Source organism: Chaetodon auriga, chromosome 1 (assembly GCF_051107435.1).
Source record: "Chaetodon auriga isolate fChaAug3 chromosome 1, fChaAug3.hap1, whole genome shotgun sequence".
Taxonomy (NCBI): Eukaryota; Metazoa; Chordata; class Actinopteri; order Chaetodontiformes; family Chaetodontidae; genus Chaetodon; species Chaetodon auriga.
In genome coordinates this window covers 32,695,239-32,708,518 of record NC_135074.1, presented here as the reverse complement: position 1 = coordinate 32,708,518, position 13,280 = coordinate 32,695,239, and the positions used below count along the sequence as shown (strand labels likewise).

Genomic DNA, 13,280 nt, shown 5'->3' with positions numbered 1-13,280 from the left:
ACACCCCAACCCTCCATCACCACCCACAAACCCACCAGCTCTGAACGCCAGGTGTGGGCGGCGCCAGTGAGCTTTTCTTAGTAACCCTGAGTCGATCGAACTCTTTTCAAAATTCAAGCTCATTCGAAGAATCCTGGTCCAGACAGGTTGACAGATTTCTCCAGTCCCTCAGGCACATAAAACACTTTAAAACCCAGCGACTATCTCAAAGATGCGACTTAAAAAAGCAGTTTTTAGGTCCGTCACACTGATTGATCGCTCACCTGCGGGGGAACTTCGACTTGTTGACCCACGCTGCTCGCAGGGTGTTAACACTGCCGCCGCAGAAACAAACATCAAAGCAGGTGTGAACTGCAATCACACTTCAAAGTCAACAAAAATGCTGCTGATCGGTGCTGTCGCTGGCGTCAGTGACCGATGTGTCTCACAGTGATCTGATTGGACGAATGTTTCTGAGTTTAAATTCAAGGTGTCAGATCAACTTAACGATCTTCACAACACGAGAAAAGCTCTGCCAGCAGCCAAGGAGGTGACATCAGTCACTGCCTGTGAGACAGGTTCAGAAGACAAAGGAACAGTTACTGATGGTCAAAGGTCAAAGGTCAAAGACATCTCACAATCAATTAGAAACTCATAAGTTTCCACTGATTAGATGTGCCGACAGCTGAGAGGAGGGAACCTGAAGCCATGTGTTTGAGAGAGCTAACCATTGAAGGCTGAACAGAAGCATCGAAACCTGAGGCAAACTGCTCTGTTGCTAAAGTAAACTGTAGTTGCTGTATAGAACCATTAGCTAACCTGAACTGCTGAACTGTTCGCTGACTGAAGCCAAATCTTTCACTGCTTTAACGAAACTTCAGCTGAGAAACAAACTGAAATGTTATGTAACATCAGCTAAAGTGTTTGAGCTGTTAACTGAACGCTAACATGGACCAAACTGTTAGCCGTGACACTGAGCTGTTAGCCAGCCTGAAGCACTCCAGTGAACTGATCTGCTCCAGGAGCTAAACTGAAGCTAAGCTAACCTGAACCAAATCGTTCTCTAAACTTCACTTCTAGTTAATCTGAATCAAGCTGTTGTAGTGATCTGATGGTTTGACATCACTGCTTTGTGTTTGCTACTGTAAGTTTATTACAGAGTTAAAGGAAGCATGAAGTCAGGTGACAAGATAAAATGATACTTAGCCTAGCCTAGCACAAAGACTGGAGGTGGGGGGAAACCACTAGCCTAGCTTACAAAGTTCTCTCTGTCAGATTTCTTTGTAAGTCTTGTTTCTTCACACAGAAGCAGAAATGTCAAAAATGAGACATTGAAGGGAGCTAGCATTTCCCGAGCATCCAGTCTCTGAGCTAAGCTAGGCTAAACTCTGTCTCTGTGTCTCTGGTGGGACTCGTCTCTCGGTTTCCCTTCGGCGCTGTCAGGCAGATCACCAAGAACACAATCTGTCGCCGTGCCGACCGGCTGCCAGCGTCTGAATAAATCATCTGTCTCAGCGAGAGGTGATCTGTTTGGTTTCATGTGTGACCCAGATAGCAAGGCTTCCTGTGCGTGTGCGTGTGTGTGTGTGCGCGTGGATAAACCTGTGTGTGTCATCACGTGACTTTTGACCTGGCTTCACTTCTTTTGGTCTGAACTGGTTCACACATGTCTTCAACCCTCAAACACAAAGACTGGAAACGGCTTCTTCTGCTGCAGAACATGCAAAAGCATGTTAACATATTTAGTTATCTTTTATTCCTACATGGCTTTACTTTTTATAGTTTCATTCAAAGTCAAAAGGCTTTAATCTGATTTGAGTTTGTAATAAAAAAACAAGAACTGATTTTTTTTTCTGAGTTTTTACTAACGAACAGCTTCCTCCAAAAATGAAAGATTATCTTCCATTTTTGTTTAATTGCAACAACAAATGTAACTTTCTGGGCTTCAAGAAATAATTTTTAATACGATCATCACCTTTATTGACTTGATGGAACAGGTCTGTCCATCGCTCGTCGTCCTGTCAGCTGACTGAACCGAGCCGTCTCAGCAGCTGTGCTGAACCAATAAGAGCTCTGCTTTATGACATCGTCGGTGTCAATAGGTTGTTTTGTCCATAGTTACAATAATCACTTTGGATAAGAGATGAGTTCAGTTGAACAGCCGGTGGTCTCCTTCCATCATCGGGACCCTCGCGGTTTATTACTTTATGTTGCTTATTAGCTGTGTTTGCTGCAGACTGCTGCCATACAGCAGCTTCCTCCCCCACATGTCTCACAATTAGTCGTGGGATGAGGGGGGGGTGGGAAGCTGCTGAGCACAGCCATGGCTGGGAATGGGGGGGGGGGGGGGCTTTTATTGGCAATGAATTAGTGTCGTTTTCTTTTCACACGCCCACTAACTATCCTCCCCCTCCTCCCCTCTGCCCTCTAAATGGTTTGTGGCAGGCGGCTCCGCCCTCCCATAACACACCTGTGCATGATGAGGGCAGGGGGAGGAGGGGGGAGGGGTCGGTTGTCGCTCCCTGCAGCCGTCAGGTGGGTTCAACGCCACCGTAAACTGTCACAGTGAACTCGTGACCTCACAGAAAGACTAAAAATCAGCAGATTGTTGAGGACTGCAGATTCTGTTCTGACAGTCTTGAAATGACGAGTCACCGATCAATAAAGTCATCCAGATCAATCCATTGATATGTGTTCAACAAGCCTTTCACCGGTACAGCTCGGGAGGAAACATCCAGCTATTAGACTGTAACAGATACACAACACTGATGCAGTGAGTAGAAGAAATCCCAAATAAATGCAGTAAAGTTCATGAGCAACTTTAGCAGCTGGAGGAAGATCGAGGCTCCACGTTGAGGAGTTACATGATTTTCACTGGACAGACTGACAGATTAGGACTGATGAACATTTATTTAAGAGCTATAGTCTTCAAATGAATATTTCACAGACAAACATGATCAGTTTATGAAACAGAAAAAGGATGTGAAGTTGTTAAAATCAGCTTCACCTCAACCAGCAACATTAAAGTACTGCTCCAATATTACTACACCGACAGTAATGATCCAGTAATATAATAGCACTGACAGTGGCCAGTCTGCATTATGAGTACTTTTACTGTAGTTACTGTGTTCTGTTCTGTGTTTTTTAAACGGAAACTTTCACTCAGCCATCAGCAGAAAGCAGTGATACAGACTTTTAGTAACGGTGTGTTTTTAACTTTAATCTTATGTGAGGATACCGGAGCTTGTGATATTATAAAGTACGCTGCATGGCCTAAAGTATGCGGACACACGCACAGCAGTGACAGTGTATTCGTAGCTTGTGACACCACGTTCACGGATGAGCTGATCAAACAGCCTCCACCCTCAGCATCAGTGAGGTCCGGCTCTCAGCCGGTGGTCCTGGTCATCCTAAAGGTGCTGGATGAGGCTGAGGTCGGGACTCTGTCCAGGTCTTCCACTGAGACTGAGGTGTACCGTATATCAAATATTGCACATACATGTCGAGTCTGTCCCAGAACTCGCCGTGGTAATTTCTTTGGTTTCGGTCCACATTTCATTTATTAAAATGACATCTCAGAAACACGAGTGAATTTCCTCCAGCTCCTGCAGGCTTTTACAAAAATAAACCACCTGAATATACTGTCTGTATGTTTCATTTATAGATTCTAGCTGAATTTAGATGATCTGGAGCTGTAAAAGCTCTATTTTCTCCAGCTGTCTGTGGTAAACGCTGCCTGCAGGTCTTGGTGCTGCAGGTTACAGTTGTTGTCTGCCTGTTAAGGAGCTCCTCTTGTATTTGGAGAATGTGTCAGCTGATAACAGACTGTCAGGTTTAATGACCTCTCTGGATTTTCGCCTCCAGCTTTGTTTTTTTTCCCCTGTGTACCATGACTTTAATTTATGGCCCATTCAGGAATCTTATCTGCAGCGAGCGACCATAAACTAACACCTAACCACGACACTTCAAAGCTGTCACGAGAGGCCAAGGTGCCAAAACCAGCCCAGCGCTTTAAGGGGAAAGATGTGCAGATTGATGAGACGTCGTAGATTATTGTTGGGAGCAAAGAAACATTTACTGAAAGAAAAGAACTGCAGCTGAAAGTCACAGCAGTGCTGGAGGGTGAAGCGGTTTTAACAGGAAAAGCAGCTTCCACATCAGGACACTGAGGGGTCAGTCCACACCTGAGGACAGACCAGGATCAGGACTCAGCTCAGCCCAGATCTCATACAGAGTTCTCACACATATCACAGAGGTCAGATCTGTTGGGAATATAATGACCAATTCTTACTTTCAGGTGATTCTACACAAATGAAAATCTAACTATGAATATAAAGTCCATTTGTGCCAATAGATCCCCCTGAATCTTACAAACCGGACCTTCCAGGCCGTCTCCACATCGTTCACACTGAAACACAAGAACTGTTTTAAAAAAACATGTCCATATAACCCCAAAACACGACTGAAGAGAACACCAAACCCGCAGGCACGTTGACCAATCAGATGCATGAAAATAAGCTATTATTAGCAGGCTATCTGCAACTAGAGGTCAGACTGGGCCTAGTCCAGAACCGGCTGGTCTGTGTGGTGGAGTGCTGGAGTCTGCAGCAGTGACCTCTGCTCATCATATGGTGGAAGGACATTAATGTACATTCATGTGTGAACATGTCAAAAGTCTTGCTAGCAACATTAGCACCAGCTCTATTCCAATCACAGAACACACTGAGTCACAAACCAAGAGCACTGAAGCGTCTGAACGTCTCCACCTGGAAGCAGTTTTCAGAGACCTAAACCTGCATTTGAGTGGACGAAAGACCAAAACCTACAGAAGAAGCTACGCGTTGAAAACAAGCAAACACTCTCACCAAGCTCACAGCTCGTCTGACTGCGTCTGTCCTCCTACTGAACCAGACAGGTAATGAGTCACAAAACCAAAACTATGAGCTAAAAGAGGCTGAAAACCTCCGTGGAGATGGTGACACATATTTTTCTGCCTTCTTTTAGGTCTACGGGCATAAAGGCGTTTCCTGTTTTCAGTCATGCTTCGTCTTCTCACCTCCTGCAGCGTGACGCTTGTCTCCTCATGTCTTATTGATGACGGTAAAAATCTTCTTTCACTGCGTTTCATCATCTGATGAATTCATTCATCAATGTAAATAAGCCATGTTGCCGTGTGGCTGGCGGGGGCGGGACGCTCTGTGCGCCGGCGTGTCATCATCATCACCGTTATCATGTTCTTCTCTGCTCCTTGTTGTTCTCCTCCTCGATCTGATCCCTCTCCACAGGGCTGCCTGTTCGCTGAAGAAACTGTTTGTTAATTAGTGCTTTGGTGAGAGATTCAGGGACACCTCGCTGTCACGCCTCTCCCTTAAGTCTTTAATTAATGATCACAAACGGCAGCGAGAGACTCGTGATTAATTACAGCCCGACCGACAGCAAGTAAGAGGGCCGCCGCTGCCGTCGGACATCCAGCTGATATTTAACTTTAATTGTGTTGGTGATATTTCAGACCTGAATAACATCCTGTCCAGCTTCACTCAACTGAAACGAAGACACGGCGTCGTGGTGCTGCCGTCACACGGTCAGACGCTTCAGGACTGCTTTTTAAATGTTTCCATGCAGACACCTCAGCAGTAAAGAAAGTCCTTCGCAGTGTTTTAAGTGTCTATAGTGGGTTTTTTAAAACATATATTTCACATGATGAGTGTTCGTGTGCTGTTGTCTCGGGTATTGATCAACGTACAGACAACGATCAGCTGAATCTGCTTTTACTGTGGTTCACTCTCATCACGTCGTTTTCAGAGAGGAAGCTGTAAAAAGCCTCTGATCACGACCTGCTGAGCAGCAGCAAGCAGACAGACTCGGTCAGAGACGAGCTGGTGAACATGGTGGAGCATTTAGCAGCTAAAGAGCTGGAGGAGACCAAAAACAGAGCTAGAAGAGAGAGAAGACTGGAGTGACGTCCATCAGGAGACAAACACACGAGTCCACGTCGATCATCATGCTGTTCTGGAGCTGCTGGATGTGAAATAATCAGCTGTTTGGCTGCTTTGCCTCGATCCCCAAACAAACACAGGACTTTCACCTGAGACGCTGCTGTCCATGTCCTGAGTGAGACCGAAGGTCAACGCTGACTTATTCTAACTTACAGGAGTAATGTGCTTAACTTAGGTCACATAAGTTAACTTACTGAACTTACTTACTGTAACCCAAACCACAACCTTTCCTAAACCTAACCAAGTCGTTTTGGTGCCTTCACCAAGCCAAACGTTGACCAGGTGTTCGTCAGGTGCACCTGTCGCTGGTACTCTCCAACAGTCAAATATGCTGTTCTGGGAGTCACTGACAAAGCACTCGTTCTGTTGTTTAGGTATGACGACGTGTTGTGTACAACATATGACAGCGTCTGCCTTTAGACCAGCAGTCCTCAACCACATTTGGCCCAAGACCAGGATTGTGGGGGCCGGATTTCAAATAAAAAAAACTATTATTTATTTAGGCCTAAACAGTCCATTACTGTTCAATATTTTCACTTTCTTACAAAATTAACATTATTTTTTATTAGTCTATATCAGTGTGAACAGACTAGAAAATGTCGTGATCAGACTACACCAATCTAGACTGGTTTCGAGACGACGTCATGGCTGATGAACTACCAGCGTCAGATTATGAATGACCATGGCCGCCTGTACCGTGTTGTTTCACATGCTAAACGACCTCTCGGGCAGCATCTGGGACGCCCCGCCACACCCCAATGAACAGTCCCGTGCGTCAGAATTCTTTTTGTCTGATGCACCTAGCGTAACATCTCCCATGATATGTTCCTTAGCGTTGACCAATCAGGTGCTTTCATGCGAAGGCATGACCTTTGTTATAGCAGGATTCGTAAACTAGCAACCAGGTCTCGTCCAGAACCGCTGATGTTGGCAGCAGGTCTGTGTGGTGGGGGTGTTGGATTGTCCAGCAGTGACCCCCATAGTGCATTCTGACACCTCGCATCACCAATTTCATGGAAGTGTAACTACATTTATATGGAAACATGAAAGACGTCCTGAACCAGCCCGACTTCGGCCACGTCCACCTTCGAACAAAATGGTCTCATGTAAACAAAGCAGTTCTCCAAAAGCTCCATTTTCAGTGACCTAAGAGTGCGTTTGTGCGTGGACGAAAAGGCCAGAACGCACAGAAAACGCCACGTTTGACCAGCAGTGTGTACGTGTGGACGAGGCATCGGCCTCTCAGCTTCCTTCCTCTTCACTCTTCTTCTCTGAGCAGGAATGTCAATAACAGCAGGCCAGAGTTTTCCTCTTTAAATGTCATTTGTTTTACTTGTGTGTGGTCACAAAGCTCAGGAGTGGAGGGGGGTGGGCGGGGGGCGTTCAGAAACTGACATTTTTACGGTAACAGTCGCCGTCTCTCGGCAACACACTCAAAGACCTATACACATTGACGGCGCACAATTGTGTTTGGCACCAGGGAAGTGTTAACTGGCTAATCCCTTACGGCCGCCCAGACGCTGCCTGCTGCTAATTCACCGCTCTCCACAAACCGGCCAGTGTTTACACACCAGACCTCCGTCACTCTGGAAGAAGAAAAAGCTCTTCAGACGAGCTTTTCTCTCCACAGAAGAGCTGTCTGTCGTCTTTCAGCGTTTAGAGAACTGCAGCAGAGAGTCGATTAAACTGAACGGACGCCAGGAGACAAATCTGATGCCATCAGACAAACGCATGAACGTTCAGCGTTAAACCGATATTCACCGGAAAAGAGTCAGAGTTCACATTTGACTGACGCTGCAGTTAAAAACATCGACGCTGTTCAACACTGCGTCTGTTTATAACGTGTAGTTTAACTCCTTCATGAGACACGCTTCCCTTTGTTTTGTGAAAGGCGTTTGGAAGGAAACTGCAGAACCTGAAGATCAGACCTGTGGAGCAGCAATGCCACACTGTCAAACACTCCTCTACAAGTAAAAGTCCTGCACTGAAAATGTACAAGTATCTCATTATCACCAGCAAAATATCAAAGTACGCATCGTACTAAGAAATGAGCCCTGTGAGTATTTTACTACAGCCGGTATTATTCTAATTATCACTGATTAATTCATGTACAATAAGCGTTTTGCTGCAGTGGTTGTTTGAGGTGCAGCTGATTTAAAGTGTTTCATACTGTCGAGTAGTTTTTTATTTCACAAAGGCTCCAAACACACCAGGAGCTTCTCAAACACGATCACGCTGTGGGGACACTGATATTTCGTTTTTATTTATTATCTACTGAGTTTTGCATTTTATTTGCACAAAATGTGAAATTAATTTGGGAAATGAGGAAAATGAATAATAAGTATTAAATCACATGTTATTTCTGTTTCCAGTCATTCACAGTTAAAGTCACTGTGTTTATTGGCAGTAAATTAATTTTAATGTCAGATTTTTTGCTGTCTCTGAAAATCGTGTAGCTTCAGTTTGGGGATTTTCCAGCTTTCAGGTCAGTCGGAGCATTAATAGATGACATGTTGCTTCAGGCTGAGAAAACTCTCCAACAGGTGGGAGATAAAGTCGTATAAACACCATCACAGTGTCATCTCAGTGCTGGTGAGAGGGTTTAAAGTCACACAGTAAAAACAATTCATGGTTATTGAGTCAAATGTTTTAATAATGTCAAGAAAAAAATCTGTCATTCACATGTTGGTCAAATCTAAATTTTCTCATCAGTTTAGAAAAATGTGAAATATGTCTCGACATTTGGTCAATGATGACCGTATGACAGCGAACCGTAATGTTTAATTCTCTCTCCACCTTTTCTTTCAATCAAATCTGAAAGCTGCGACTCGTTTTTCAGCTGGAAACTGGACATTTTGGAGATTTTACCAGACAAAAGCCACAGTAATCTCATAACAACAGGAAAACCTTAATAAACTCTGTCACTACACCTCCAGCTGATTCATGGAGTAAAAACTACAATTTTTCCTTTTGAAATGTGAAACCTTAGTGTGTGTGTGTGTGTGTGTGTGTGTGTGTGTGTGAGTGAGTGTGTGTGAGTGTGCAGGTGAATAACAGGCCTCTTCTTGTGTATTTTCCCAGGAAGGGTTTTTAATGGATCTGGATGAGCAGACAGAGCGCAGGGAATAAAAAGCCCGTTGTTCATGTTCATGCTTTATGCTTTCAACCCAAAAAATGTACAAACACTGAATCTCTTTTACCTTTTCAGACAGGAGGAGCATGCAGCAATACAAATACACAGACAGCAGGTCATTTTACAGATTAAAAAAACTTAAGTTGAACCAACACGGCTGTCAGCTACTGAATAAAAAACATCTAGATTTCATTTCTTAAAAAGTGCATCAGAGACAGTGGATCCTTGCATTCATGGTCAAACACCTCCAGTGGTTTTCTTTAAACCTCTGACATAAATATATGATTTCAAGTCTTATTTCATCTTCTCATCTCTGCGATTGTTCTTATGGATTATAAAACAATACATTTTAAAATAGGATAAAAGACTGGGTCATTATTTGGTTTACCATAAGCTAGTTTGCATTTTCATGAAGATTTTCCTCTTGAGTTTTGCTGCATTTATTAACACCTTGGGAAGAAAAATCCCAAAATGAACTTCCTTTAAGATTTAACTTTTGTTTCGGGAGCAAAAAAGAAACAGCAGAGAGGCCTCAGTGAAGAGAAAGAAATCTTAAAAGGTCATTAATCTGCGACTTTTCTTTCTGCTTGAGAAGAAAAGGCTGCAAACACAAAAGATCTGGATAATTTGTCAAGACATGATCTGACTGGAGTCAGTCTGAAGGAATGTGGAGCAAAAAACAATAGTAAAATAAACTGAATAAAACTATTTTAGTTTCTGTCATAACTCTGAAAATAAAACGGATTCACAGGAAAAACAAAATATATCTAATTCTTATCGTTATTGACTGAGGTCAGAGGTCAACTTGCTGTTTCTTTGCATGATGGGAAACATGTTCAGGCTTGAGGCTTTGATGGATGAATTTCTTTCTTTTCACGAAAAATAAAAATAAAAATATCCTGATGACTGACGCTCGTCCTCGCGTTCGCGCACTTGGCGTCCTGGAGATGAAACGTTGCTTTGGAGGTGAGGAAGTTTCTCCTTTGAACTGTTTTTATAAAAAGAGACAGATTCCCGTCAGTGCACCGCCACCGCGGACTGCAGTGCCGCGGAGGCCGAGGAGGACAGCGTCTCTCCAGGCGCGGCCGGGCTGCTCTGGCCGGTGGCCGTCTGCGGGGATGTGGGGCTCAGAGACTGGGGAGAGTTCGCAAGGAAGGCCGGGATGTGTGTCGGTAACCCCGGCAGGCCAGGCATTGAGGTGGGCGTGGGTTTGATGGGCACTGGGATGGCGGGCAGAGTCTGCCCGCCGTGACAGATGGACTTTAGCGGCATGCCGTAAGCTGAGTAGTCGCTGGTGGCCATGGAGATGGGAGCCGCGGTGTCCATCATCCCGGGGCCGTACACGTGCGGCCAGGCCGGGGTCAGCTGGTTGTGGAGCGGGTACCCGGTGGTGGAGAAGGCCGCCAGCCCGCCCGGCATCTTGTACTCTCTGGCGATGATGTTCTCGATGGCGAACGGGTGTTTGAAGCTGGACGGCTGGGTCACGGGGCTCAGGTTGTATCCGCCCGGCATCTGCGGGAGGTGCGCGGCGGCGTGCAGCGCGCTGAGCCGCAGCTTGGCCTGCTGCTGTAGGTAGTGGGCGGCATCATGCGGCTTGCTGGGCGCAAGCGGGTCCGTGGCCTGCATGCTGCCCACTTTAAAGCGCTTCCTGCGCCGCAGAAAACTCCCGTTCTCAAACATGTCGCCGCAGCTCGGGTGCAGAGCCCAAAAACTGCCCTTGCCGGGCTGGTCCGGTCTGCGGGGGATCTTAATGAAGCAGTCGTTGAAGGAGAGGTTGTGTCGCAGGGAGTTCTGCCACCGCTGCGTGTTCTCCCGGTAGTACGGGAACCGGTCCATGATGAACTTGTAAATCTCACTGAGGGGGAGCATCTTCTCCGGGCAGCTCTGGATGGCCATGGCCGTGAGGGAGATGTAAGAGTACGGAGGCTTCTGGTCGCTGTACGTGTTCCTTCCCGGGCGAGGCATTATTCTAACTGGATCGGACTGGACCGGACCGGGCCGGGATGAGTTCAGTCTCTGTCTGTTTAGAGCTGGTAAGACTAGCTTCACTCCCTCCAAACTTTGTCCAGACTGTTCCAACTCTTCAAAACAGCGTTACGCACGAGGAGAAACTCTGCTGGCGTTCGGCACGCATTGTCCCGTCTTTCACGCACAGTGCAGGAGTCGCAACTCCGCCGCGAAGTTGAGGAAAAGTTCAAGAAGCAGCGGCTGGTTCCTCCTGTTTCTCCTGCCTGCCTGCTGCGGGTCCCCGGCAGGTGCAGCGCGGTGTCCGTCCTCCTCCTGCCCCGCTGCTGAGCTGCGCTAAGCGGCTGCTGCCTCCTCCATGTCCCTCTCCCAGTCTATCCCGTCTGCGGGCTGGACGGCGGTGACAGGAGCAGAAAAGACCCCCGGAGAGGAGCTTCATTAATGGGCCACTTCTTCACCATCACATGATCAGAGCCAGGAGGAGGAGGGAGGGGGAGTGGGCTCAGGGGGGAAACGGGGGCACATTGTGGTTTCATTTACACGTATTTACATGGACGCACTAAGCCAACACAAGTCACTTTTACTTGAAGGCGCGGCGGCAAAAACAGTTGAGAGAATCCGACCACAGGAGCCTGGTGTTCGGGGCTGTTTGACGGAGCTGCGCTGCGCTCTGGAGGTATGTTCGTCTGTCTGGCACCATTTTACGCAGTGTGTGTGTGTGTGTGTGTGTGTGTGTGTGTGTGTGTGTGTGTGTGTGTGTGTGTGTTGGGGGGGGGGCCTCACCAATTTGCATTGACAAATAGAGCCGCTGAGAGCTGCTGTTTGAGCGCCTTTAATCTGCTTTGTTTCTCGCTCAGTCTGCTTCGAACACATCCAATGATCATTAAGATGACACACACACACACACACACACGGTGCTGGACAGTGGTTTCTGACACGTGTCACAGCAGCTCAGGTATCTTCTCAGACTTCATGGGCTGAATTTCAGGTCTTTGCAGTTCAAACTTTGAATAAATCGTCTCTCACAGATGTTTTTTTCTGCCTGGAACGAACATCTAAACTTTAAATTGTCTTAATTTTCTCCTGATTTTCACGCGTTAATTAATCCTGCAGACGGTGAATTTGGCTTCTTGAATTCATCTCGAACGAATTCAGACCTTTGAGACTTTATTTAGAGCTTTAATGTTGGCTGGACAGAAATGTTCGTTCTGAGCTCTCAGATGAATTTATGGTTCATCATTAACGAATGATTTCTTTTCCCGTTTCATTTCAGCTTTTTAGTTTGTGTTTTGTTTGGAATTAATTTTTGTTTCTATACGCGGCCTGTTTAAAGTCTAAATAATTCTTTTTAAATCCTAAATCTGCGTTTTTCTTTTAGAGTTGAATCACAAAGATGAATTTATCTGATTGAACTATGAGTGAATTTAAATGTAAAGAACTTTATTATTTTTTCTGTTGTGGAAAAATGTAAATAAATGTTTTACCGGTAATTCCCGTCAGGCACGCACACACGCAGGAGGGTCATCGGTCCACGAGACAAAGGTATTATTATTATTATTATTATTATTATTAAATACCAATACTACTACTACTAATAATAATGATAATAATTTAAAGCAAACTATGAAACACACAGGAATTTCAAAAATCACATCACACACAATCATAATAATAATAATAAATATAAAAGTACTTGGTATGTATGTTGCAGACTGAATTCTTCAGACTGATAATGTCCCTGAAGTAAATTAATTATGTGTGAGAATCATTAGTTAATTGTTGGGATTGATTGATTTATAGATTTTAAAGACGATCAATAATAAACAATGAGGTGTTTAATATTTAGAACATTTTTCCACCGTGTTAAAAATCTAAATGGACACAAACATTAAAGCTTCACTCAGTGGAGTTTTGTAAGTAAAGTAAGTAAAATTGCACTGGAAGGACGCCCTGATTAAAAAGCAGCTGATCGCGGTGTTTGTGTCCGTGAAGGCAGCATATGTCTGATTGTCTCTGAGATCACATGAGATGAATCACTGAGGACAAACGGCCGCAGACCGTTTCTCTTTCAGAGGGAGGATTTAAACTGGAGGAGCTGAAGGTTTTAATATCCCCGGAGGACACAGAGGAGGAGGAGGAGGAGGAGGAGGAGGGTGACACCAAACAGCCACTTTCACACGTCTGACCTTTGACCTGTGAGCTGATAA

At 45.3% G+C, this 13,280-nt stretch overlaps 1 protein-coding gene across 1 annotated transcript; it reads right to left on the bottom strand.

Moving 5' to 3' along the window:
• Positions 1-8,742: 8,742 nt before the first annotated feature.
• Positions 8,743-11,609, bottom strand: LOC143325703 (forkhead box protein B1-like). Its single transcript, XM_076738971.1, has one exon. The coding sequence runs from the start codon at positions 11,071-11,073 to the stop codon at positions 10,126-10,128; it is 948 nt and encodes a 315-aa protein (XP_076595086.1). The 5' UTR covers positions 11,074-11,609; the 3' UTR covers positions 8,743-10,125.
• Between the last annotated feature and the right edge of the window lie 1,671 nt (positions 11,610-13,280).